General features: G+C 39.2%; 1 protein-coding gene across 1 annotated transcript in view; it reads right to left on the bottom strand.

Moving 5' to 3' along the window:
* Window positions 1–1,949: 1,949 nt before the first annotated feature.
* Window positions 1,950–27,085, bottom strand: part of LOC146003166 (uncharacterized) — a 379,420-nt gene continuing 354,284 nt past the window's right edge. Inside the window, exons 7-8 of the mRNA XM_083141352.1 lie at window positions 12,793–12,929; window positions 1,950–2,234 (exon numbers count right to left, since the gene is read on the bottom strand). Coding sequence (XP_082997478.1) covers window positions 2,131–2,234; window positions 12,793–12,929 — 241 coding nt within the window. The 3' untranslated portion in view covers window positions 1,950–2,130. The remainder of the gene's footprint in view (window positions 2,235–12,792; window positions 12,930–27,085) is intronic.

The following is a 27,085-nucleotide window of genomic DNA, read 5'->3' as shown; positions in this document are numbered from 1 at the left end:
CCTTTATCAAATGTTCCAGGAACTGTTAAAGGTTGTTAAGTGTCTACCTTTCACTCAGGTAGACTCATTTGAACTAGACGTACACATGGATTCCTCTACCGAGAAATCGAACCCAGGACCCCGTGAGTAGAACGTGGAAGCGAGGTAGTACATGCTGCACTGCGAGTACTTCTTGAATATCATTATATACACAGGCAAGACATGGATATTCAGGAAATGTAAACATTTGGTACTTGATGCAGTAAAATTAGGTTTGTCTTAAGAACCCAAAAATCGATGAAAAATATATGCAGAAGTTGAAACAATTGTTTCATTTTATATTCAGCTTAAGCCTCAATTTTCAATCTACCACCAAACTCAAGTGACTATATTTTTATTTTTCAGCAGTGAATGTGATGTGTTTTTATGTTGGCAGTTGTCCGTTCAAAAACAATTCAAAAGATTAGGAACTATCAGAGCCACCTTTTGATCTGGTGCTTATTTACAATGTCAAGAGCACTTAACCTGCTTAAATTATTCATGTATACATCTAAGAGCAGAAATGAACATGTGGGTAGGTTAGGTTAAGTGTTGCTAGCTGTTAACGTAGCTTGCTCGGCGGACAATAAATACGTGACGTCCTACCAGCAGTGATAGCAGTTTACAAAGTGTCCCAAAATAGTGTTTACACTCTTTGAACGTAAGTAACAGAGAAACTCTTGATGTTAACATTACTTGACATTTTGTAATTTGAAGCTGTAATGTCTGCGTTGAGTGGTTGTGAGCTCGTGTAGGCATTCTGTGGTTTCTAGTTCCGTCACCGCAGTAGGCATTAGTGAACGCAGAGTGGCAGAGGTGAGAAAATGTTTCTTTCGAGCAACGTAAGTATCGAATATCCACACACATCTCCCGATTTAACACCGTTAGACTTCTGCCAGTGAGGAACTGCAAAAGAACGAAGTGTACGCCACAGAGTCACGAACACCGGATGACTTGTGACGTGTGAATGAGGTTACCTGAGCTTCTCTTCTCGTGAGAACCATATCTGGTGTTTTTCGATCTGTCCACATGATCCATAGCTTTGCAGACGATCTAAATCCGCCAAATATGAGGTACCGGGTGGTCAGAATTAAAGTTACCCAACTCAGAGCCCTCTGTAGCCTGTTTGAGGCATTGCAGAACTCTGAAATGTGGTGAATCCACTATGCAGACCATGGGGAAGAGGATGGCGATAAAAAAGTTTAATTTTCCGCCACCAGGTTGAAATGTCGTGCTGTACTTGCATGATGGGTTGTAATAATGACGTAAACTTCTCCAATTGGTTATGGATTTGCCTTTATCTTGCAATCTTGCAATCTTGCAAGATTATTTTCTCGCAACTTCCAGCCAATAACAAAAGCCTTTCTAATTAATAACTCAGCTAAATCACTTAACGTGATTATTTGTACAACCCATCATGGAAGTACAGCGCCATATTTCAACCTGGTGGTAGAAAATTGAATTTTCTTGTATCGCCATCCTCTTCCCTATTGTCTGCAAAGTGGATTCATCAAATTCCAGAGTTCTACGATGCCTCAAACAGGCTACAGACGGCTCTGAGTTGGGTAACTTTAATTCTCTCCACCCGGTATGTGACCTAAAAATGTTCATTACTGTTTCTGTTATTAACGTTCAAAGAGTGTAAACACTATCTTGAAACACACTGGCTGCTTGTTCTTTGAGGACATGTTGCTTGAGGCTGAGCGAGTGGCTCCATAGTTTGGCGCATTTGTCGAACCATTCACACTTACTCAGCGTTTTTAGGATCGACCCTTTAATCACATTGTGTCAAATTGAACAATGCTACACTTACCTTGACATAAAACTTCATCTTAGTTACAAATCCCTTTTCCTTTCTTCATTGCAAAGGCACAGAAACTAAATAAGAGAAACCACACTGAATAGCACATACATTTATTATATTTCTCGTTTACACACTTTTCATAATTATAAAACGTCGTTTTCTTGTGTGTATTATCTTTACTTATAATCTATAATAAGTCTCTTTGTCCTGTCTGAAACAGTTCGCGTTATTCGAGATAAGTCGAGGCACTAATACGATAAGGGGACTGCAATGATGATGACGGTGATGAGGATGATATGTGGCTGGCCTCATCTGAAAGCAGCGATGGAAACCATACACAGGAATAGGAGCATAAGTTCAAGTCTGTGCAGGAATGAGCAGTTCCCATGATGCAGTTCTGCTGGATTTTCACCTGCAATAAATAGAAATCGAAGCAAAAGTAATTGTTGTCGTTTTAACATTATAGACATGAAAAAGAGGGAATATTTTGAAGTTTACATGGACCTACCACTGTCTTAATACGAGGGCTGGAGCATAAGTCATTGTAACTATTACTTTTTGCGAGAATGCAGGACCGGAACAAAAATTTCCAAATATACAAATGGAAGATGTTATTTGGGGAATTGAACATTGTATGAACAAGGCAGGTCATGTGTACTAGGGGTTGGTAGGGAAGTGCCAAAAAACATTAAAAATAGGTTTCGTTCTATTATTAGTAACACGGCTACGTTGTCAGTACAAAAACAAAATAGGCGCAAACAAAGCGCCCTATGAACCCTCAATCTAGTCCCCGAGAGCGTCCACAACTCGCATATACGAGAACGTTACCGTTAAGCCACGCCCATATTGCGATTTCCACTTTGAAATTGTAAACGTACATCCTGCTGTCAGCATGGTGTTTCATTTTATAGCTACCATCATACGTTTCATCATATAGAGCTACATAAACAACCTGGAATAATTTTAAAAATTTATTATAATGAAAATGCAAACGTTTCCATCGTCTACAACCCAAACCAAATGAGGCATAATTATATAATTGTTTATATTGGTCTATATTCTTCTCATAAACATGAATAACATCGAAATCAGAATATTATGATAAACCGTACCTGTAGTTTTAATAGGAATTCTGTAAGGGAAGATATGAATTTTGGTTTCCATGGTCACTTCAATGTTGTATCAATCTATTCCCGAGGGCGACAGTAGATGAGGGTGTTATTTAAAGTATAAGAATAATTTAACCTTTGGGCACGTCACACGCTACATCTTTAGAAGCTAATTTAGATTAATTATTCACTATTTTTGTTTCTAATGAAGATAACAAGTTACATTGCGAATATTTGGTTGTGAATATTATTTTATTTTACATATTGATAGTATTCAGAATCAATAAGGTAATTTCAGTTATATCATAAATTGTTCACTTGTAGACATGTTTGACAGAGGATATTAATTGCAGGTTCCATTAAAACAAGAAATAGAACTAGAGTTTTATTTAAGTGATACTTTTGTTCAGCCAAATTGTAGGCAAATTGTCCATTGATATGTTCATTCTTTTTAAAAATTCTTTAAGAATCAATGTGCCTATTACAAGCCAGAAGTGTCCATGACTGTACAATTGTGGGAAATGTAATGTGTACAAGTTATCTATTGCAATTTTGAATCTCTTTTACTTCATACTGTACTGATGTTAAGCAGAAATTCTCCTGTGGAACCTTTATTTCTTTTGCTAATCTCGCACTGGGCGACAAATAACGTTAGTATGTCGATGGACAATTTCCTTATATATTTGCTATGCTTCGAGATAATGGAGTGCTCCTCTAAAGATAGTAAATATGTATAGGGTATGTTATATTTTATTAACAATTGTTACTAATAGGGCTGATCCGATACCGATACCGATGAATCGGTACCCGACCGATACTTCCTTGACGTTTAGTTTGTTCGCGAGGTGCGCAAAAATGCCGCGAAGTCCAATCCTGGAAGCTGTTCAAATTTATGGGTTTCCATTGAATTTGTACCAAATTCATGTGAAAAAACTTAAACAGGGTATTTAATATTTAAATTGGTCGATTAAATTTTTTCTACTTCGCACCTGTGCTTAAAATTGCTGTGTGTTTTTTGGCACCATACATGTAACCTAGATATGTTTTTTATAGAGAGGATATTTATGTTGAAAATTACTAACCCTATTACAATTTTCATCTGTACCTCTACAGCTGTAATAGTAATAGTATCTAGAGATAAAAAAATGTATTAGTAATTTTCAGCAAAACCCCCTCTTTTCATCACTTAACCTGCCATGTAGCCTCCTTCCCTATTATTCGCTGGGTGCACTGATACCCTCCGAACTAGTACCTCCACTGGAGCCCACCCTCTCTTGGGGCTGTCCATGTGAAGTTGTCCAGCCTCTTGGAGCTTCGTTGGCGATCCTCCATGTTCCTGGACTACGCATCTTGGATTCTTCTGCCTTATGGAGAGCATCACCTGGACTCGAACTCAGAACCTTTCGTTTCTCGAGCTTCGTGGATTATTCTCGGCGACATCTCTGCCATCACCGTGACTTGAACCCGGCACCTTTCGTTTCTCCCACCTTCTGGATTCTCCTCGGGAACATCTCCGCCATCACAGGAACTCGAACCCCGCAGCCTTGGTTTCTCCAGCCTCCTGGATTTTTCTCGGGGAGATATCTGCCTTCACCGTGATTCGAAGTTGGCACCTTCAGTTTCTCATCAGTTTATTCCCCATCGCCAGGTATCGAAAACAAACTTCTGTATCTTCCAACCTCTTATGCTCCGCGGGGAATCGAACACATATACACCTTTGGCTCTCCTAGCTAACTCCTTTTATATTCCAACTTTTCTCCATCACCGGGGATCGAACCCGGAATTCTATCTTCATGGTCAGTTACCATAGCCACTGGACCACGACGTCGACGTTTGATCGAAGAGTTTTTCTTCTACTTATTCAGCTACAGCGAGATTGATTGAAATAAATTCAAAGACTACAGCCTCTGAAAAAGTTCTCGCATATGAAGGGATTCGATGCTTCGAATTGTGCATATGGGACGGCTGCGCTAATCACCAGCCTACGCTGCCACTTGCAATATTTTTAATGCTATTCCTTATAGTAGTATTGCTTGTAAATTGAAATAATACAATTACGGAACTCTCTGAAAAAAGTTCTTGTGGAGATTCTACCTTTATCACAAGAGCCAAATGCCTAAAATTTCCCCGCAATCATCGCCAGGGTGTGCGACAAGATAAATACAAAAATATGTGTTGATCATGCTTGAGAGCATATTTCCCCTTGAAACCAATTGCTATTTAACCTGTTACTGGCAGATTTATTAATTCGATTTTTTTTTCATTTTGCGTCATTTTGGTGCGTCAGCACTAAATTGTTAAATGTTTTACAAATTACGAGAGTGGTTTGAAAAGTTCTCGGAATCACCACCAGATGTCAGTGCTAAGACAACGAGGTTCCCGCATAGTAATAGGCCATCCTTTATTAATAAACACGTGGCGCGTCAGTGTTCTGGGTAGAGATCTGTGGTGCGGACGTCACTTTGTAGTTGTTCCCGTGCAGTGCTTTGTGAAGATCGAAAAAAATCGAGATTCGAGCGGTGATTAAGTACTTCGTAAAGAATGGTATGAAAGCAAAGGAAATTCATGCCGATTTTCTGAACACACTGGGGGACTCTGCTCCTTCATATTCAACTGTTGCAAAGTGGACAAACGAGTTTAAATTTTTTCGGGACAGCTTAGAAGATGACCACGTAGTGATCGCCCAAAATGTGTTACTACCCCAGAAATTATTGAAAAAGTGCATAAATTGGTCATGGAGGATCGCCGACTGAAAGTGCGTGAAATTGCTGAAGCTATAGGAATGTCATCCGAACGGGCGTATCACATTTTAACAGTTGAATTGGATATGAGAAAATTATCTGCAAGATGGGTGCCGCGACTTTTAACACAGGACCATAAACGCATCAGAGTGGACATTTCCGAACAATGTTTGACTCGTTTTATGAGAAACCAAACAGATTTTTTGCGCCGGTTTGTGACGACAGATGAAACGTGGGTCCACTACTATACCCCAGAGACAAAACAACAGTCAAAGCAGTGGAAGCATGTTGATTCACCACCACCAAAGAAAGCAAAGGCAATACGGTCGGCCGGAAAGGTAATGGCGTCAGTGTTTTGGGATGCGAAAGGGATTCTGTTGATCGATTATCTTCCCACTGGTCAAACAATTACGGGACAATACTACGCTAATCTCCTCGACCAACTAAAGCATAAGATACGGGAAAAGAGGCCAGGTTTGGCAAGAAAGAAAATCATCTTGCATCAAGACAATGCACGCCCTCACACAAGTGTCGTTGCATGGCAAAAATTCATGAACTTGGTTACGAATTGTTGCCACATCCGCCTTATTCGCCTGATTTGGCTCCCTCAGACTTCCATCTTTTCCCCAAACTCAAAGGTTTCCTCGATGGACGGAGATTCTCTTCAAAGGAAGAATATCCGAAGTTGACACGTATTTCACAGGCCTGGAGGAATCTAATTTTCGAGATGGGATCAAGGCATTGGAACATCGCTGGACCAAGTGCATTAGTGTACAGGGAGACTACATTGAAAAATCAAAAAAAAATCACTGTTGTAAGTCGTTTCTTTCTATTCCATTCCGAGAACTTTTCAAACCACCCTCGTACATTAAAGTTGGGGATTGGTTACAGATTATTTGTGTTGTCCAGTAGTGCTAAACCAATTGCAAGGGAGAAGAAAATATGGGGGCGGACTTCCATTAACTCAATAGCAGCATGATTGGCCTAGGAAGGGATTTTCTTCTCTGATCTTGCATTCCCGAAGGGTGACTGAAGAGATAGATTATATGGCGTATGAGAAGCTTCACAAATATTGACATTTCTCCAACCAAGCTCGAGCTGTGCACCAGTGGCGTATTCTACATGTTACCGCCGGTAAATATAGTACTTTATTCTTATACTTTTGCATAATATGTAACAAGCAAATACTCACATATTAAAGCATAACTTTAAAAACGCAGCCTGTGTGGTGCCAGTTCCAACAGTCCAAAGAAGCGTTGGCGGGAGAACACTGCTGACTGCATGGTCCTTTCTGCTTTGTGTGCCGCACTGGTCAGAAGCAGTGTTTCTAGATGAAGGGAAATCAGTGATGTGCCGTAGACTATAAGTTTAACATTAATTTTCAAGGGTTTCATGAAAGGAAAGTGACATTTTCAACTGTATTGGTTCCTAACGAAATGAAAAGAATCATATTTACAACACAATTTCTCTTCTCTTCTATTATCAACTATGGACGAAGATAAATAGTATGCAAAAAACAACAACAGATGGCAGTCGTGAGGCAAGAGTGATCATTTTCCCATAAGACACTAGAATATTTCCTACATTAGGTTTCTTCCTAGGTGAGAAATTGTTCGAATTTGGAACGGAGCGTATGAAAAGTAATCCTCACACATCAGCAACTGATACGCAGTATAATTTTGTTTTACTTCCACGGCGCCCTTTGCTAAGTTATCACCTTCCGCCATGTTGTTTACATATATTACGTAATCTACGTGTATAAAATAGTCTACGTGTAGAATGTAGACTATTATTGTTTACGCGTAGACGCACATCACTGAGGGAAATGCAGGTAAGGTGGTGAGAATGTAAAGAGAAGAATATAGAAGTCCAACAACTTCAAATTTTCAGGCAATTTCTGTTTTACGTGCATGCCTGCATTGGTGATATGTTTCTATTTTATCTAATTAATTTGGATGTGATGTATTATAAATCATATATACAATAAATAATAGTTTTTGCAGTAAACCAGGTCAAAATTTCAAAATACGCCATTGCTACAAATATTGATGCCGCTTCTGGTATTTAGACAGAAGCGGCTCCATTCTGCACAAAACTTAAAATTCGTACTTTTTCAGACTTCTGGTCTGGAACCGTTCTACCGACATCCTTGGGTAGATCCGGTTCCCACCCACCAAGTTGGATACCGTTTCGAACACCTCCATGTTTGCATTTTTGTCGCTTCCCTTTCGCCAGATATACCTACATTCCAGATAAACTTGTCGGGGCCGGGATCCTTTTCCCCCTCCCCCGCCTTTACTAATTCCAACGCATTCATAAACTACACCAACACTTTTTCTGCTTCCTCTATACATCCTAACCTAACCTCAAATTACCTGTGCTCACATATTAATGACGTCATGTCACGCCCGCCAATCTGATTGCTTACGGTAGCGATTGCTGCTACAACAGTTTTAAGAACGTGTAGGAAATATTTCTCTCCACTCCAGAAATCAAGAGTTCACTTTTGGACCGACACTGTTCTGGGCAGGAATCATGTTGGGTCGTCGGACGCCATTAGTTCACATACAGGGTACTATGGATGCACAGACATACGAGGACAGTGTTCTTCGACCCATCGTTAGAACATTTGCGCAGGATGTTGGTGCAGGATTCACGTTGGTGGACGATAATGCCCATCCTTACCGTGTCCGTTCAGTGGACCTTTTTCTTCGAAGGCATGCAATCCGTCGGATGGACTGGCCAGCAGTCTCCCACGATATCAATTGTATCGAACATGCCTGGCACCTTCTGAAACGTGCCATTGCAAACCGCCCTCACCCACCACAAACCCTACGTGATCTGATACACGCTGCCATTCAGGAACGGGTCAATCTTCCACAACATGCATTGAATAACCTGGTTTCCAGCATGCCCCGTCATGTTCGAGAATGTCTACGTGTTCGTGGAGGCCACACACGTTACTGACTAGACGGTGAGGGGTTTCTGATAGGTTTACTCACCTTGGTAATTGGTGATCTTTTAGTTGCATCTTACTTTAGTTAGGAAAACAACTTTGTTTCTTTTATTTCTTTGGTTATATCTTTCAGAATTTTCTTTAACTATGTTTTGTGTTTTGTACTTTCATTGCCCTGGTCGGAGGTATCGACATGTGTGGCTTCTGTGATGCAGAAAATAAAACTTTTGTTAAATGCAAAACTTGTTTTGACCAGTATATATGCTTACATGGAATAGGATACTCACACACTGACATTAATCAATAATTTGGACAACTTTTGTCTGTACTAGTGTTATCGGTCCAGCCTTAGTAATTACTCAAGCAGCTAGACAAGATTGCTTTGAAGTTTATTTGTGTATGTGTTATATATCATAAAACATAACATTTCTAACATTTGTATTATTATGCATGATGAACTGGCAGCTATGGCCAATTGTAATAATCTGTGCATGGACTCTATGTTTATCATTAGATTGTTATGTATCATAACACGACATTTTAATATGGTGTTACTATTATGCATGGTGAACTGCCAGCTATGGGCAATTGCATTACTCTGTGCATGGACTCTATGTCTATCATTAGATTGATATGTATGATAACATGACATTTTAATATGGTGTTACTATTATGCTTGATGAACTGGCAACCGTGGCAAATTGTAATAATCTGTGCATATCAACTATTATACAACTTGTTTATGTATGTATTTAAGTGTTTAAAATGTGAATCCACCTTGTTATAAGTTCAAATATACGTATTTATTAAGTTCCACTCTTGACATGTGTATTTATGTTTATGGCATGAAGATTAAGACATAACAGTTCGTACACTTGGCTTCTTTGTGCTCAGCTGATTCACTTTGGAAGAACATTGTGAGTGAGAGTCGAGACGGAGTTGAGATTTCAAACATTTATCTCAAGACAAAACTTCTCAGAAGTGAATCAGAAATAATAATCTACTTTAGGAGCTGGATACAACCGCGACGCTTCATTTCTTTCACTTTCAAAGTTTATTGGAACATCCATAACTTCTTATATCACGTGACTTTCGGCGGGAGCAGGTACAACTTTGATATCAGCTTGTTTCTTAACTTTCTGCTACGTTCTTCCAACCTCCCCTTCAGATTCAAGACTGCATTATCTGGAATCTTTAATATTCCATGGGAAACTTTTTAATATGCTCCTAAGAAATTAATAGATAGTTTTAATTCTTAGTCATTTTTGAGGATTTCTATCGGCAACCCATGCTTAGTCCACAATTTCGAGACATATAACTATATTTGTTTTAGAGAAACTAAGTACTCTATGACATGTAGCATCGTATTAAAGAATGTTTTTAATAGATGTCACTCAAATACTTGTTTTCGACAGCTAAAGAAAAAGGGGGCCATATTTAGACCATTTCCTTCATACTTATTTGCATAGAGTGGGATTTTTGTGCTAGAATGTCACTTTTCACAATTGAGCTTACGTGTTGACAATTCAACTTAAGTTGTTACAACATTAAATCATACTCCCTACTTCATGGGCCTCAGTTTTTGCACTCATATAGAAGACAATTCGTGTTCTGATGTCCTTGTGGTATTCCTTCGTTGTTAGGTTTAGTACTCTTAGCATTAGTGCAATTCAATATTTCGGGGATTGACTAAAATGTTATTACTTTTGCTAAGAGAACTACACGTATACCTAACAAGCCTAACCTAACACGAAGCCATACCGCAATGACGTCAGTACTTGAAGTGTCTTGAAATATGGGTGCGATAAGTAAACCCCTAATTTTATACTTTCAACAAAACAAAAACCCATAGTAATTACATAGAAACCCTAGGTCCAAGATGTAGAAACTCAGGTACTTCAACATTCCTTGACGTCATCGCAAGTAGGTCAAAATATTTGACCAAATCATATGCTCAGTTACAAGGATTCCAAACCACAACAAGAACTGCATAATTGTACAGCGGGAAAGGACATACTGAACCAAGAGATTTCCCTGGTACCGGTAATATATATTTATTTGCATAAACGCGCAAAATATATCCGGCATATCTATCTATCACTGAGTGATAGATAATGAGGAAACATGATTATAAAAATTTACATCATATTCCTTGCGTGGAACGAAATGGACAAATTGAATTGCTTCCACAATCATGACACTTGTGCGACACTATATGATGTTCGAGAACATTCAGTTTGAAACTTAGATTGTATTATGACCAGTTTAATCAGATTTCCGGTACGAAAAATGACATTTTATGGCCATGATGCATGTAGTGCTTGGTTTGATACTCTGTAAGTATGTGTATGTATGTATTTATGTTTAATATTTTTGACATTTCAAAATCACGTGGCAGTTCTTTTATTTTTTCCAGACAGTTATCGCTGTTCAAAGTCCGAGTAAATTGAAGGAGAAGATGGATGCTACAATTTTGCATCTTGTACTTCTTGCTAATTAATACCCAGTCTTGTGCTCAAGGTAGGTAAACGCTTTTTCTATTGAAATGATGAAGCTGTCGGCTGTGTGCGTTCTTATTGTTCGAGTAACTATTTACTAGGTAAATCAAAAACTAAAGGCAATTTTGTGTTTTCGCAAGAATAAACGAAGACTGAGTGTGTCTTACGTCACCACGTGTATACTTGGAGTGACATGGAAGTAGGAGTATCCATCACTGCCCCATTCAGTCGAGTGTCGCGGAGCAAAAAGGTCACACGTATGGACGCACCACTCCACATTTGCACCATCGAGGAACAGAGCGTCGTAGTGAGTGCGCTTTCTGTGATCGGAAGGAGTCAAACAGGCAGACATCCAGTTAGCGCAGTATGGAGCAAGAACCATGACTCAACGAAAGGTGTATGAGTGGGTGGACCGCTTTAAAGCTGCGTGGTCGTCGGTCCAGCAGGCGGTGCAGACATGGCCTCGTGACCAACCAATCGCGGACGGGATACAGAAACTGATTGCACGATACCAAAAGTGCATTGCCCTGGAGGGGGCATATGTGGCAAAGTGATATGTGTAGTTCTTCTCCTTTTGTGGAAATAAAGACGTTATGTGAAAATTGCCTTTACTTTTTGATTTACCCTAATACATGAGCTTAATTGAGGAATATTTAATTATTAACATGTACGTTTAACGTTCCACAATAACAATTTTTACAATTCACATATCTGTTCTGTTAAATAAGATCCCGAGATGTAACTTTTCACCATGAATATACAAAGCATTTATCAGTGGCGGCGATTAGCGGGAGCGTGGGGGCAGTTGCCTTCTATTTTTGCCATTTTCCGACCCCGCACTACCGTCTCTTAATGCTAAGCATTGTCTACCAAGACAACATATACTGTCCATCCTCCCTTCCCCCAAGTTGTGACACACAATCGCCGCTACTGCCCATTTATAGTTTGCTTGATCACCGGCAGTCATATTGAAATTTAAAAAAATGCATTACGTAGCCTACACTTGTGTCCTGTACAATGTGCGATTAAATTAAAGAATTGTATAGCAAACGCCTCGGTTGAATTTGGAACAAGGGAGAATATGATTGATTTGCTTTGTTTTACTTTGCTTTTTGTGCCACTTTTTGGTAATTTGCGAAGATGGGGATGAGTGATGATATGATGAAATTGATGAATGAACACTCACAAACATCCATGACCAGACCAGGGTTCGAACCCAGGATCAATGAAGTAATGTGCAGTAGACAATTGGTATGTAGGCGTATATGTCGTACGTGTCAGACTGGAAGACTTTTACAAAGATACAAATTTGGTGGAATGTGTTCAAAAATATCTTTAAGATAAGCTTTAATAGTGGGCAAAGACAGGAAATGGGAAAGGAGAAACTATGAAGGATTGTGTGTGAAAAGAAATATTGGCCTGGTCCAGGCTGAGGGATGGGCACATTCAAACTGACACGGGCTGAATTCCTACTATGCAGTGAGAAAGAGACGAAGGTTTACGTTCTCCTCTAGACAAAAATATATGAGAGAAGTACATTAATCTAACATGTAATGAACGTATGAATGAATGTAATAAAACTCGTAACAAAGTAGGATCATTTAATTGAAACACTCCAAGTACTCGGAAGAAACAAATGTGTTTTCTTACCAATCTCTCAACTTACCATTCAAGACATGAACGTTCACGGTGGCGTAATCTGTCGGGGAAATGGAGCAAGTATAGTTGCCGCTGTCGGATTTTTCGACTCGTGCCACAGATAGAACGCTCTTGGCACCCTCCTCCTTAAGGTCTGTCTTCACACTGAAACAAAGGACAGACGAGCATTGTTTATTAGTAGTACTGAGAGAGAAAATTATTATGGGTTAACATTTTTCTAATCAAAATACAGTGCGCATCAACAGCATCAAGTAAATTTACAGTTACAGTTCTCAATTGAATACAGTAATTCATCTACTATTAGCACGAGAAGGCCATGCTAGGCTTTTGAATAAGATTGGATGCCTGGAATTTACTCGTTAATGTGGGCCAGTATCAGGTACGTATTACTCAAAAGATAAAAATGATATTTCTGGAGGAAATCGCTCAACGCCTTCGGTCACCGAAGTGGCAGGAAGAAGGATTCCGTAAGGGCAAAGGCTAGTGTTATGTGAGGAGACTTTAGTCCTCGGAGACACGTGTTGATTTTTAGCTATGGCAAAGGGCTATAATGTAAAAGGTCCGAATAGACCAAGTGTTGACGCACCCAAAATCTTACTTTCAATCAATCAATTCAAAACAAAAAAAAAACAAAAAAATATTAATGACGTTGTCTAATTTGCACAAAACAATAATTTTCGCATTATTTTGTAGCACTTAAAAAAATTCAGTACAAGGTGACTACATACAGGGGCCTGTTGGGCATGACGTCACTAAGTTCTGGTACAGACAATTATTGTCTTCTCTTGTAGGTTACCTCTTAACTACTCTTTCGAATATATTATTGTATTTTACTTTTGCATTCGTTTCTTCTTTCTGCTCTTCAATTCCTGTCTTCTCTTCTGTTAGTTTTGTAAATGCTTTCTCTAACTTAATTTCCTTTTACCTCCATATTTCCTCATTACATTCCGAGCCCTAGTGAAGGAAATGTTGCATATTCATGCATCTCTGAACAATAAGCGAGACTACCCTCAGTTGGGAAGTTTCTGCTTTCATATCCTGTACAAGTCGCGAATAGAGTACATTACAAACGCATTCGGGAATTCATCTTTTCATCTCTTCTTGCCATTGTTCTCCCAGACTAATTAGCTTCATGTTGAAATGTCCAAAAAGTTATATACGTTATGTTCCATTTCCGTGATAATAATATTCTCTTTCTTCACAATGCTCTTTTTTTGCACGAGGTCAAACAATGATGCAACTTTTTCAGGAGAAATGTCAGATAGTGGCGAGAGATGTAATTTGAAAAGTCTGCAGATGCATTAGAAACTGAAGAACAAATGAGTTCCCTCCTGTTAGAATTTTATTTGCTCGAACCCTCTTGGGTAATTTTGGAAGAGGAAATTGTACGTGCCTGCAGGTAAACTTTAACGTAGATTTTCGTCAAGAGAGGGCTCCTAATACTTAACTACCTATTTCATTGTTTGGACAAGCGTGGTCAATTTGTTTATGCATAGGGTACACGAGCCATTTGTCTCTACTTTAATTCTTGCAATTGTACGTATCTGTAATCAAGTGTCGATAGTTATTCTATGTCCTTATGCCAGGGACGGCGACAGGGGTGGGCACGGGTGGGCAAGCGACCACCCAAAAATTCCAGTGCCCACCCGCTTGCCCACCCAATCAAATTCAACAAGTACATAATACTTGGGGATATGTGAATGTTTGAATATCTAAGTGTATTCTGGTGTTCATTACTTGTATATGTTACACATAAATATTATCTATACTAGAAAAGTTCACATATCATCATCCCATAAAAAGCTGTCTTAACTTTGTCATTACAAAGCAAAAGATATTACTAGAGAAATTGAAACAAAATAAACTGTCATCAATTGAATACTTCTATGATTAGAAGCAGCTAGTAGGCTTAGGAGGTGCAAAATTATGCAGGGTATGAAAATGAGATCAGGATTTAGGGTGACCTTGAGGGCTGCAGCTCTGGGCCTTCTCTGGGGAAAACTGCTTGGAAAAGTACTGCACAAAGAATAAAAGGAGATACTTCGGATGTGATGAAAAAAATGTATAAATACGTACAACTAACCACCCCATGTACTAGCTTAGCGAAAAGTTATAACTGAAACTGTGGAGAGGATTGGAGAGGGGTCTTGGTGTTGTAAGTTCCGGGCCTTCACATATATAAATCCAAGCCAACGCATGATAAAATAATTTCTAAATAAACAAATAAAAAAAACATCTTAGCATTGCTTCAACCAGCAACACAATAAATTTTTTCGACTTTTTAATTAGGTCCAGAAGTGTCTCTTTCTTCATTTCATTGCAATTTTTACATACATGTCATCTTCAAATATCTACGTGATATACAAACAACAACTTTGTATTAGTTTTACTAATAAATACTAAGAAGAAGTAATCACAATAATGACTGCAATACAGAGGTGTATACATTTTGATGTAACAGTTACGTGAGTTTGGGAAAAGCAACAGAATTATTGAATTGATAATGGGTGGCTAATTCTATTTAGAAATCCGAGTTCCACACATAAATTTTGCTATCAGTTACGTAATCATGCTATTTTTCTTGTGATTAACTTACGTACAATTAGAAGAAGAAAGGGGTTGGTAGGAAAGCTTTGTTATAAGGGCGTCGGAGAATTAATCACGATAAGAATGGTTTAAACTTTCGAAGCATCAGAGGTTCAGCCGAAAAGGTCAACAGATGAAGTAAAGAGAAAGGTGTCATGAAGTATCTATTAGAAAATATTGTTTGTTTGTTTTTAAATCCACTTTTATGCTCAGATAGGCTAATCGGGACTAAACCTACAGTTTAAATTGGAGTCCGAACCAGTGTGTATTGTGCTTCCACCAGGGGAGGGGGCAGTAGAAGCCAGAACCTCTTCATTATAAGCCGCCAACGTTATGCCATTGGAGATAAAATATATAGAAATAACTCGCAGGGAACGTGTTATATTATCACCATAGAAGATGCGTTCATTTAAAAGGGTGTATTGCCAGAGAGAAATGTTTGAGACTTTCGGAAAACAACGTTATTGTTCACGGAGTTAGCTGCCTTGATCCAAGAATTAAACTGAAACCACCACCTCAACTTTCGAAGTGGTATGAACTAATGAAACTCCACTTTTGGAAGAGTAAGTTGTTGCTGATTCTACTGATTTGTTCTATGTGAATTAATTTGGCTAATGGTGACGATGAGGTTCAATGGTGATTAGATGAAAGTGACGAAGGGTGAAAACAAATACACGCAGACACTGAAAACACAAATCTCCACAAATTATTATTTTTACTGTGGTTCCAGGTGCCAGAGATTCGTTCACCTGCAAGATTAAAGTTAAAGCTTTCGAAAGGTCGCGCCTTACAACGCAAGTCATCTGTGAAAAAGAGATGAATTACCGGGTATGGTGATCAATTTCGATGAATTCCTTGTGTTCAAAATCAAATTCTACAAACTAATTCTATAAACTATCTATTTCTAGTTACCTCAGTACATGTGTTCATGTAACCATATGTGTGTTACTTCTCCCGCATGAGTAACGAAGACTAACTTCAGAAAACGAATAGCAACTTAACAAATAATCTCTTCAATTCTTAACAGATTTTTCAATGTTACTTGATCATTACTTTTGGGCGATGTATTGTCAAAATAGTCTTTCATAAGACTTGGAATACTATATGCAGAATGAAGAAAAATGTATTTTTCCGCGCGCGCGCGCTCCCGCGTGTGTGTGTACATTCACAATAAGACATTAATTTTAATCCAAATATTCAGTGGCTTCGATTAGGAGGAGCAAGGGGGAAAGTTCATCTCGCAACATTTTGTCACTTGGTGCACCCGCAATATGGTCTCTTAATGCTAAGACTTTTCAACGAAAAAGTAAACTGTCCTTGTTCCCAAGTTTTGGCACCCGATCGCCGTTACTGCAAACGTTCATTCAGATGCATTTGTCAGTTGCAATAACCTTGCAAGCCACGAAAAGTGTTCATTAATCCCCAAGTTTCAGTCAAAAACTCATATGATGGAAATAAAATGATCAGAAACATGCATTTAAATTACGAGAAAGTAATTTTATTCTTCACCATCGTCTACCATTGCACTTGAAGGACAAAATGTGATACAACCGATTCATATTTATTTCACTACATTGACATGAATGAAAGAATGTGATTAGAATGTATGGCTGCCCACACACAAAAACTTCCTTGAAATAATTGTGTCCATCGGAGACAAAGAAGTGGAACAAGACGCGAGAATAGATTAGAAATGAAAGAGGAAAAACACCAAACACACACATGTGTGTGTGTCTGCAAGTTAAGAGAAACATTTGAAAATTGGAACGAGTGAAAGGGGGAAATAGGTAACAAGCTGAGAAAGATATAAGAAGGCATTAAGGAGTAAAAAAGAAAAGATGAAAGGTAAAGGGAAAAGAAGTGTAGGGAAATTGGGAGTGTAAGAGAGGAGGGGATACATATATTATATACATACGTACGTATATGTCATACATATATATGGCCTTACATTTATAACTGCCCACCCTAATCTATCAATATACAGCTTCTGCCCACCCGGTGAAAAATTTCTGTCGTCGCCCCTGCCTTATGCCCACAATCAATTCCAGACCTCGACATCAAAGCATTCACACCTCCTACTGGTGACACACTGCCTTGTAGAGTGCTGCATACTGATCATTTGAAAACATGCAGAATGAAAACGTAGGGATCACGTTGCAACTGATCTTTTTAAAAAGGTGCAGGATGAAAACGTAGGGATCACGTTGCAACTGATCTTTATGAAAAGGTGCAGATTGAAAACGTAGGAATGACTTTGCAACTATATTTTTAAAATGGTGCAGAATGAAAACGTAGGGATCACGTTGTGACTGATCTTTTTTGAAAGGGTGCATAATGAAAACGTACGGATCACGTTGCGACTGATCTTTATGAAAAGTTGAAAAGGTGCAGATTGAAAATGTAGGAATGACGTTTAAACTCATATTTTTAAAATGGTGCCGAATGGAAACGTAGGGATCACATTGTAACTGATCTTTTTGAAAAGGTGCAGAATGAAAACGTAGGGATCACGATGCGACTGATCTTTTTAAAAGAGTGCAAAATGAAAACGTATGGATCACGTTGTGACTGATCTTTTTGAAAGGGTGCAGAATGAAAACGTAGGAATCACGTTGCAACCGATCTTTATGAAAAGGTGCAGATTGAAAACGTAGGAATGACGTTGCAACTCATAATTTTAAAAAAGTGCAGAACGAAAACATAGGGATAACGTTGTGACTGATCTTTTTGAAAAGATGTAGAATGAAAACGTAGAAATCACGCTGCCACTGATAATTTGAAAACATGGAGAATGATAACGTGAGAATCAATCAATTTGATATTCTATATATGTACGTATATCTTGGATGGCCCAAATAGGGTAACCAATAATATATGTGCATTACATTACTTTTATCAGCCCTTCCCATAAACTTTCTATATTACGTTGAATTTCAAAACTTGTAACATGGTTTACATTTCCTTGAATAAATATTATCATCCAGTGCGTATGCAAATAGTGTAATAAAACTAGAGATTGAAATGATCCATGAAGAATTCGATAAAACTGCGGGAGATAGAACAGTGCTTGAAAATGAACGCTAGGTGGCAGATGTTATAGATTTATGAATATGACGTAACTAATTGATACCAAATGTAGGGAATGTATTTAATGTGAAGTATAATTTTATTAAATATTGTATTCTAAGGTATTTAAGTAATTTGTCAACGCAATTTAATACTTTTGCAAGAAGGAATGACATACATTAATCATTTTCAGGAAATATTTTGTCTTCTTTTTAAATATTATAGGTGTAATGTTGGAATTTGTTTAGCTCCGTTATTTTGCAATTCTTTAACGGCAAGATCAAAAGAGTAACAAAATAACGGAGCTAAACACATTTTATAAAATCTGGTTTTATAAAATTTGTTTAGCTCCGTTATTTTGTTACTCTTTTGATCTTGCCGTTATATTATATTCTAATTATTGAAATATTTTACAACACATTTTATGAATCCACACATTAATGAAAGTAACATTTAAATGCATACAATAATGAAATAAGCAAAATCGAACAAATACTCGGATAGAAAATAAACTCCGTTAAATTATTTTAAGTCCACTTTATGCACATATAGGCTAATCGGGACTGAAGCAACAATTTAAAGTTGGATCCGATTCTTTATGTACATCCACCAGAGATCGAAACCGGGACCCCTTGATTACACAGCAACAGTGTTACCACCACATCATCAGGGAGGTCCTGCAAAGAATATTCCGTGTATACATGAATGGAAATGGTCAATTTGTATGATACTTTATAAATAGCAGAGTATATTAATCCCACACTTCGATCGGCCTAAAATATCTAATGTTACGTACAGAATCTCTTATACTTACGATTAAAAAGAATGAAGTGTTAAAAGACAAGACAGTATCAACGAGCAATGCAATCCATTATAATGCATATTCCGCACTCACAGTATCGGAATGATAATTTTCCTAGACATTTTGTTGCCGTTTAAGCGAATAATTCGAGATGAAAGCACACCAGTGAAATCGTACATTATGGCTGCTTCCACTCAAAACTCTTTGCTTACTTGAGGGGTCCATATCTGCCTACTGTTTCGTCCGTGCCTCTTTTGTTCTTGTATCTACGAAACCGCTGCTTTTTTTCCACGCTGCCAGTTTAAATTCTTTTATTTCCCAGTTAACAGAATTAGTCACCTAATTTGAAGCACTTTCCCCTCGTTCTCTCCAGTTTATCCAACGCACTTTCCACTGCCCTGGAAACCTTTCTAACTATGTGTTAACCGCATACAGCAGGAGTTGGGTAATTATCCTTTTTTTCTCGTCTTTTCACCGTAAATTTGGCAACACCGTGCTTCCCACCTCACGCCATAATGGCCGCCAGTGCAAAGCAAAGGCTGCGACCCTTTCAATTCTTCTCTAATGAAGAGCTCACTAAATACGTAATGAGGAACAAGTGTGAGGCTCAAGGGGGAGAGACCTGTAACGTTATAAAGGAACAGGGGGATAGCGTGTAACGTTTCGTAAGGATAGTTGTAGTTCTTGTAAACACACAAGTGCGTGCCGGTCAGTTGATCATGTACCGGGTGGTTAGAATTAAAGTTCCCGTACTCAAAGTCCTCTGGTTGCCGTTCGAAGAAAGTTTGAAACTTTCAAGTTCCAATACCAGGTGGAAATGTGGCGCTGAACGACAACCAGAACTCGTTAAGTTGGTATCAGTATAGCATTGTTTAAATAGTCGTGCCGTCAGCGCGAATGACACATTGGATGCGTAAGATAAGAGTACTTGCACGAAGTGTTTCTCGGGAAATGGTAGCGACATGCTGTGTTATGCTGGCTTTCAATTCTGGCAGAGTCTGTACACGTTCCTGATAAGCACCATCTTTCAGGAATCCTCACGGTCAGAAATCACAAGGGTTCAAGTCCGGAAAATAGGGTAGCCAAGCACATGGAGAAGCTCTGGTGATGGCACGTTCATGGCCAAACTTGGCACGAAGCAGATCATTCACTTGTCGACTAGTATACGACGATGTATCACCCTGCATCAAAACAGGGGTGTCTAAACATCTATGCAAGAACTTGAGCACAACGTGCACTCGTAACGGAACGCATGACAGGACCTTGCGATGTCAGATCTAGAAATAAAAGAAGGCTCAGAGTGAAATCAGCTGTGAATTCACACCATACAGTCACGTAATCCAAAGGCAACATCTGTTTCAGAGCCACATTTCCACCAGGTGTTGACAATTGTAACTATGTTTTGTCGGCATTCGCTTCCCCATGATCCGCATAGACTCTGTATCACGTTTCAATGCAATCCGTTGCTTCAAACGGTCTCGAGATGGCTCTGAGTAGGACGTCATTAATTCTGACCACCCGGTACATCAATCAAAAGGCCGTTTCGTTTAATATCTGCGGTATGAATGAAGAATATAGAGAATGTCTCTAATTACGTTAATATTTGGTATACTAACTAAATTTGACCTTCTAATAACGAATCTGGTGTTAAAATGCCGCGGACGCGTGTAACAATTCACGGGTAGCCCCAAAAAACCATTGACGGACAGACCCAAAAACCATTCACGGATAGCCCCACGAACAATTTCCGGCAAGGTTAGGTTAGGTTCGGTTAGGCAAGCATAGTTAAAATTTTGTTCGTAAAACAACGCGAAAAAGCTTTTTTTAAACAAAAAAATCAACTTACGTCAGCTTTCTCCACGATTTCCAGACCATTGTCTTTGGTTTCTCTTCTATATTATTAATATTTCTGATTTAGGCTGACGTCCTCTGGCATAGGAGCCAAGTCTTGCAAATAACTGACTAACTAAACCAAAGGTTTATGGCTGCAGCAACACAAGCATTCCATTTGTCCCTATCCTGGGTAAGATCAATCCAATCTCTATCATCCTCACCGAGTTCCTTCAGGTCCATCTCAACGTTATCCCTTCATCTTCGTCTTTGCCTTCATATAGGTCTCTTATCATCAGGTTTCCCAACAATAATATTCTAAGCTCTTCTTTTCTAAGTCTTGCAAATGACGCATTTTATAATTAAGGAAACCATGGATTGAATTGGATGTTCTGAGCAGTATTTAGTTGAGAGCAATCATCTTTGGATTCCTGCTGACGCTGACTGTAAATCATGATGTAGTGAAAGTGATGCGAGAACAATCTAAGACACTCTTAACATCGCAGAGCTTGTTAACAGAAGCCTCGTTTTACATGAGTTCTAACCACTAGACTATTGTGGTCGAAGAGATTCGGTTCAGAGTTATATATCATTACGGCCGGCTGACAAAAAAGATAAAGGCCCCACCACAAAGGGTAAAATTGTCAAAGGGATATTCATTGACGGTACGAGTTTTTCCAATGCCCTTTTTACCTGGTCCACACAGAGCGGAAGTAGCCACCCTATGCACGATATGGCACATGTGCTTAATGCAAAAGCCGGGAGTCTTGGAGCATGAAAATGGTGCAGCCTGACCCGCCGGCATTACCATGACCGCGTACCCGTAACAAGGAGACAACAGCTTCTCGTTCAGGTCGTTAGGGAATCTCTCCTTCCGGAAGGGCTTTGTGTCGTCACCGGCTCGTCCTCACATACGCTATTGGGCACGAATGTTGAGCCTCCATGTGCTGGAATGTCCAGTAGACTGGATTTTGGAACGTTGAGGAGAACCTTCCGCTATGTTCAGACATGGATTTACGAGCTGTGACCTCTAGCATCCACTGGTTTGGCAAGAGAGGGTGAAGCGAATATAATTTTCACCCTCTACCCCCTGTGTAAATGATTTAACGTATCCCTTCCGAGTATTAACCAAGCCTAGTACATATTTCCACAGTTTTGTTATTGAGGTCTCAAGTCCGTAATCTTAAAGCATTGACCGATTTCGCTAAAATGCAATTAGCTTGATTGGTTGATTTAGTTTATTTTACTTCGATTTTCTGCCAGTTTTGGATAATCGTGAAGATGAGGATGAATGGTAAAATAATATGGATGAAAGGACAGCAAGAAACACACATGGACTACACAACACAAGCCTAAAGGAAGATTATACTGACCGTGAATCCAGATGCCAAAGCATCGGTAGTCTGGAAAATGCAATCCAGAATGTATTACATGGAGGTGAGGTGATATTTCTGTGTGTCTTAAGAAATGGTCACAATTAACACTCCAAAATGAAACTCGAGAATGGCCCTCTTAGGTATATTAGGTAATCGTCTAATATATAAAAATGGGTGTATGTGTGTGTGTGTGTGTTTGTTCCGGCATAACTCTCGAACGCCTGGAGCGATTTCAACCAAACTTTGTACGCGTATCACTTGCAACATGGAAAGAAATACTGTGGGGGTAAGACACCCCTGGCACCCCTTGGGGTGGGGGTTGGATTGGGAGACATGTAAAAATAATCGAAAAAGACCGTTATTAGTGTGGAATCCACAGTTTTGGGGTCGCTAAGATGAATAGGGACACTCCAAATGCCGTTCAACGCCAATACTCCCCCCCCCTGGCGCTCCCAGAGGCAGGGATTGGAAAGGGGTTTTTGACGTGTAAAAATTATCGAAAGCGACCGATATTAGTGTGGAATCAATAGTTTTCGGTGTCGATTAGATGAATAGAGACACTCCCAAAGCCATTCAACTCCAAGACACCCCTGGGTGTGCGGTTTGGAATGGGGTGGCATGTACAATAAAACGACCGACATTAGTCTGTAATCCATAGTTTTCGGGGTCGCTAAAATGAATAGTAACACTCCCAATACCATTCAACTACAAGACACCCCTAGCAACTCTAGGGTTGGGAGTGTGAAGGGGATGACATGTAAAAATAATCGAAAACGACCGATATTAGTGTGGAATCAATAGATTTCGGGGTCACTAAGATGAATAGTGACACTCCCAATCTCGTTCAACTCCATGGCACCCCCGTCACCCCTAGGGGGGATGAGAAGGGGGTGACATGTAAAACGACCGATATTAATATGGAATTAATAGTTCTCGGCGTCGCTAAGATGAATAGTGACACAAAATAATCGAAAACGACCGATATTAGTGAGGAATCAATAGTTTTCGGGGTCGCTAAGAGGAATAGTGAATTTGTGAAAGATATTACTTTATAATTTGTATACTGTACTTGTACTTTTAAATACCTGTAAATAAAAGTAGTTACATTTTACGCTATAGTTAGAATTCATTAAACACCCGGGCAAGGCCGGTTAATCACCTAGTACTACTATAAGAATTTCAGCACAAAATCTTCGAATTTAAGATCACAAAATCGAACCTATCGCTATATTATTGATGCGTGTAAAAAACTTCAACGATTTGCTTGTTGAAATTTCTAGCCTACGTTATCATTTCACAGAATTATACATGTAGGAGTTGAATGAGGACGTGTCGTCCAACTGAAAATTTGTTTTTACTATTATTGAAGATTTCAAAATGATGAGAAAATATTAAAAAACACCATTACGAAATACATTTTTAAATATATTTATATATATATATATATATATTTAAATATGAAATCTAATGTACATACATATTTTTTTGTGTATAGGTTATGGAAATTGAGATAGAAAGCTTTCAAAGCACATAATATTAACGTAACAGATCAGAAACTATAAGTATTATGAAGGTACCGTTGTTACATATGTTAAAACGTATCTACATTTTACGTGTCTAGCTAATTGTTACAGTAACGAGGCCTGGAAACCGAAGCGATAGGCAGAAAACGACACGGAACCTTCACATCTAAGTGACAAGCGACACTAGCTCCATCAAGTGTGCACAAAAGCATCACTGCGCATGCGCAACCGACAGAGCGAGGCGACACGATGCACGTTATTGAGAACACGCCCCAATCCGAGCGATACGTAAGCGGCAAGAGACAATGTTGTGTGATTCTGGTATGTAAGGTTACATTTATTTCTGAAGCGTGGTTTCCAAGTGACGCCTGTCTCGGTCTGCGCATTTACAACTCGTGGTAAGGCATCCGTGTATATCTGTGTTTGATTGTAAATCGATTCCGTTATCAGCACTAGTCGAGATTATTCTATTGGCGGTGGCTCAGTCGGTAACGCGTCTGACTACCATGCTCAAGGTCCCGGGTTCGATCCCCGGCCGGTTCAAATCCGGGAACTTTTCTAACGGTGGAAGCGGCCCCGGCGCCTACCCAGCGTCGAATAAGATGGGTACCTGGGGGAAACCCTGGGGGGTAAAGGCGGTCAGGGGCGTGATGCTGATCACATCACCCCCCATCACGACCGGATCAAGAAAGTGTGGGGCGTTACCCCCACACCCCCTATACGCCTTCATGGCGTGGTGCTATGCACAGGGGAACACTTTACCTTTTTTTTTTTTACATGTAGAAAATATTTAAAGCATACATATCTGAATGTTAGTGATATTGGTTCTACATTAACGTGCAATATTAATTGGGTATTGTCTAGTGCTCTAAACTATACTAATTCCAAAACTACGTTTGGGCAGAGTATGTATTCTCGGTCTTCAGGTGAAAATTCTTTTGCCGGTGGTGGGAATCTAACCTACGACAGACCTCGGATTTTTACTAGCAACTAGTCCACGCCGTCCCACGTGGTTAGAGCAACGAATTTGTAGGTTCTATTCCCACCATCGGAAAAAAAATCACCTGAAGACCGAGAATAGGTATTCTGTCGAAGCGCAGAATTAGTATACTTTAAAGCACTACACAATGGAAAATGTGCAGCTAACATTGCACAAAGAACATCCATAATACCTAGTCTCATTGCCAGTCGTCTTGAAAACAGTGTGCACGTTATATTCCCACACTCGTATCGATTGAACGGACGAAAAACAAAAAGATCTTCCCCGCCGCTCGGAGCATATAAGTTCCTTTGTAGTTCGACAGTGCCCTATGTCCTACATTCGGACGAGGCGAAACTCCCCTAAAGTTCGCTTTAGCGCTGCAAATTCTAAATACGTCGGGAACCCCGTAAGCAGATTTGGGACCGAAGTCCGCGGAGGCCATAATCCAATTGCCTGAAATTCGGACGATCGAGTTGGGGAGGAAGAAAAGAGTCGAGAAGTGAAAGGACGCAGGGAAGCGGAATACAAATAAGAACTGTAGTTAAAGTTAAGGAACGTGAGAGACGGTCGTTGAATAAACTTAAAGAGGAAAATCCTTAAAGGATTTTTTGTTTTAAGAAATCTTAATCTTGGATGCAATGAAATGAGGAAATGACTTATTCCTTTAATTGAAAGGACATAAAAACCCACGCACATTATTTACAGCCACACACCACACATACTTATATATATATTTCTTTCGTGAAAATAAAATGTTATTAATTTTATTCTCACCTATAGAATGGTGCCGATAAGGCGTACCGTTGCGTACCACCAGAACCAAGGACAATATTTAATGGGTGTGGAGGGCGAGTTATTCGTTTTAAGCTCTCGGGGATGATAAGAAAAAGAGATAGATGGAAACATAATTTCAAAGCTGGATACAGCAACAAATTGGAAAATGCATTTATTTTGAATGGTGAATATAACACGAAATCATTTTATTTCACTCAAGGCAACCATTATGTTAAGATGGTAAATCAATGTAAGTAATAATTATATTCGTTAATTTGAAAAATAAAAAAAATAAAAATTAGAGCCTAATGCTAATACACAAAGATATGATACATATGATTGAAAACACGTTCACCTGAACAACATTATAAAATAACATTCTAAGTATTGATCCCTTATATTAAGCTTACATAGGGATAATATCAGGAAACAAGTAACAAAGTTATAATGCAATGGGAAACAAAGATAAACAAGAGGAGAATTTTGTTGAATAAACTGAATTTAGAAGAAATAATGTGAAAGATTAGCTTTAAGGAAATTAATAAAGATGGATAAAAAATTCAAACACGATGATACTTCGATTTTAATAATGTGACTTTAAATTAATTTAAGTTCAATATTTCAGTAGTAGTCCGTAAATGTGATTTCGCCATGCGAAAAAGAAGAGAGACCAAGAAATTTCTCTCATTGTCGTGTCATGGTTTTTAAAATTGGAGTATTAAAGTAGAAAAAGAGAGAAATTATGAATGTGTGTATTTTCGTCTTATCAGCTGCAATCGAATCCGCTGCGTAAAATTCAACTGATCTTATTTTATGGAGCATCATCCCCTTTAAACAGTGCAAACACAAGGCTATTTTTCCAGTGTTTACCAGGCGAGTTACCTTCGTCCTCCAGCAACACACACCGCAAACACAGAGCCGCTTCAGCTTGGAAGCCTGAGTGTTCGACATGCTGGAAACAGCACCCCGTCCCTCAGACTGCACACACACACACACACTGACAGACTAACAAGGGCATGGTAGTGGATACGAAGGACAGGGAGATAAAAAAGGTTCATGGGGATTGAACAAGGTGGCAACCTTACTTTTAAGCCACAATTGTACAGCCTTTATCTCGGTATATAAAGTAATGTCGGATATAATACTTATTTCTAACTTTTCTAACGGTGAAAGCGGCCCCGGCGCCCACCCAGCGTCGAATAACATGGGTACCTGGGGGAAACCCTGGGGGGTAAAGGCGGTCAGGGGCGTGATGCTGATCACATCACCCCCACTCACGACCGGATCAAGAAAGTGTGGGGCGTTACCCCCACACCCCCTATACGCCTTCATGGCGTGGTGCTATGCACAGGGGCACACTT

Source organism: Lepisma saccharinum, chromosome 19, assembly GCF_977018435.1.
Source record: "Lepisma saccharinum chromosome 19, izLepSacc3.1, whole genome shotgun sequence".
In the NCBI taxonomy this organism is placed as follows: domain Eukaryota; kingdom Metazoa; phylum Arthropoda; class Insecta; order Zygentoma; family Lepismatidae; genus Lepisma; species Lepisma saccharinum.
The sequence above is the reverse complement of the archived record's forward strand: the minus strand, read 5'-3'. Positions and strand labels throughout refer to the sequence as shown.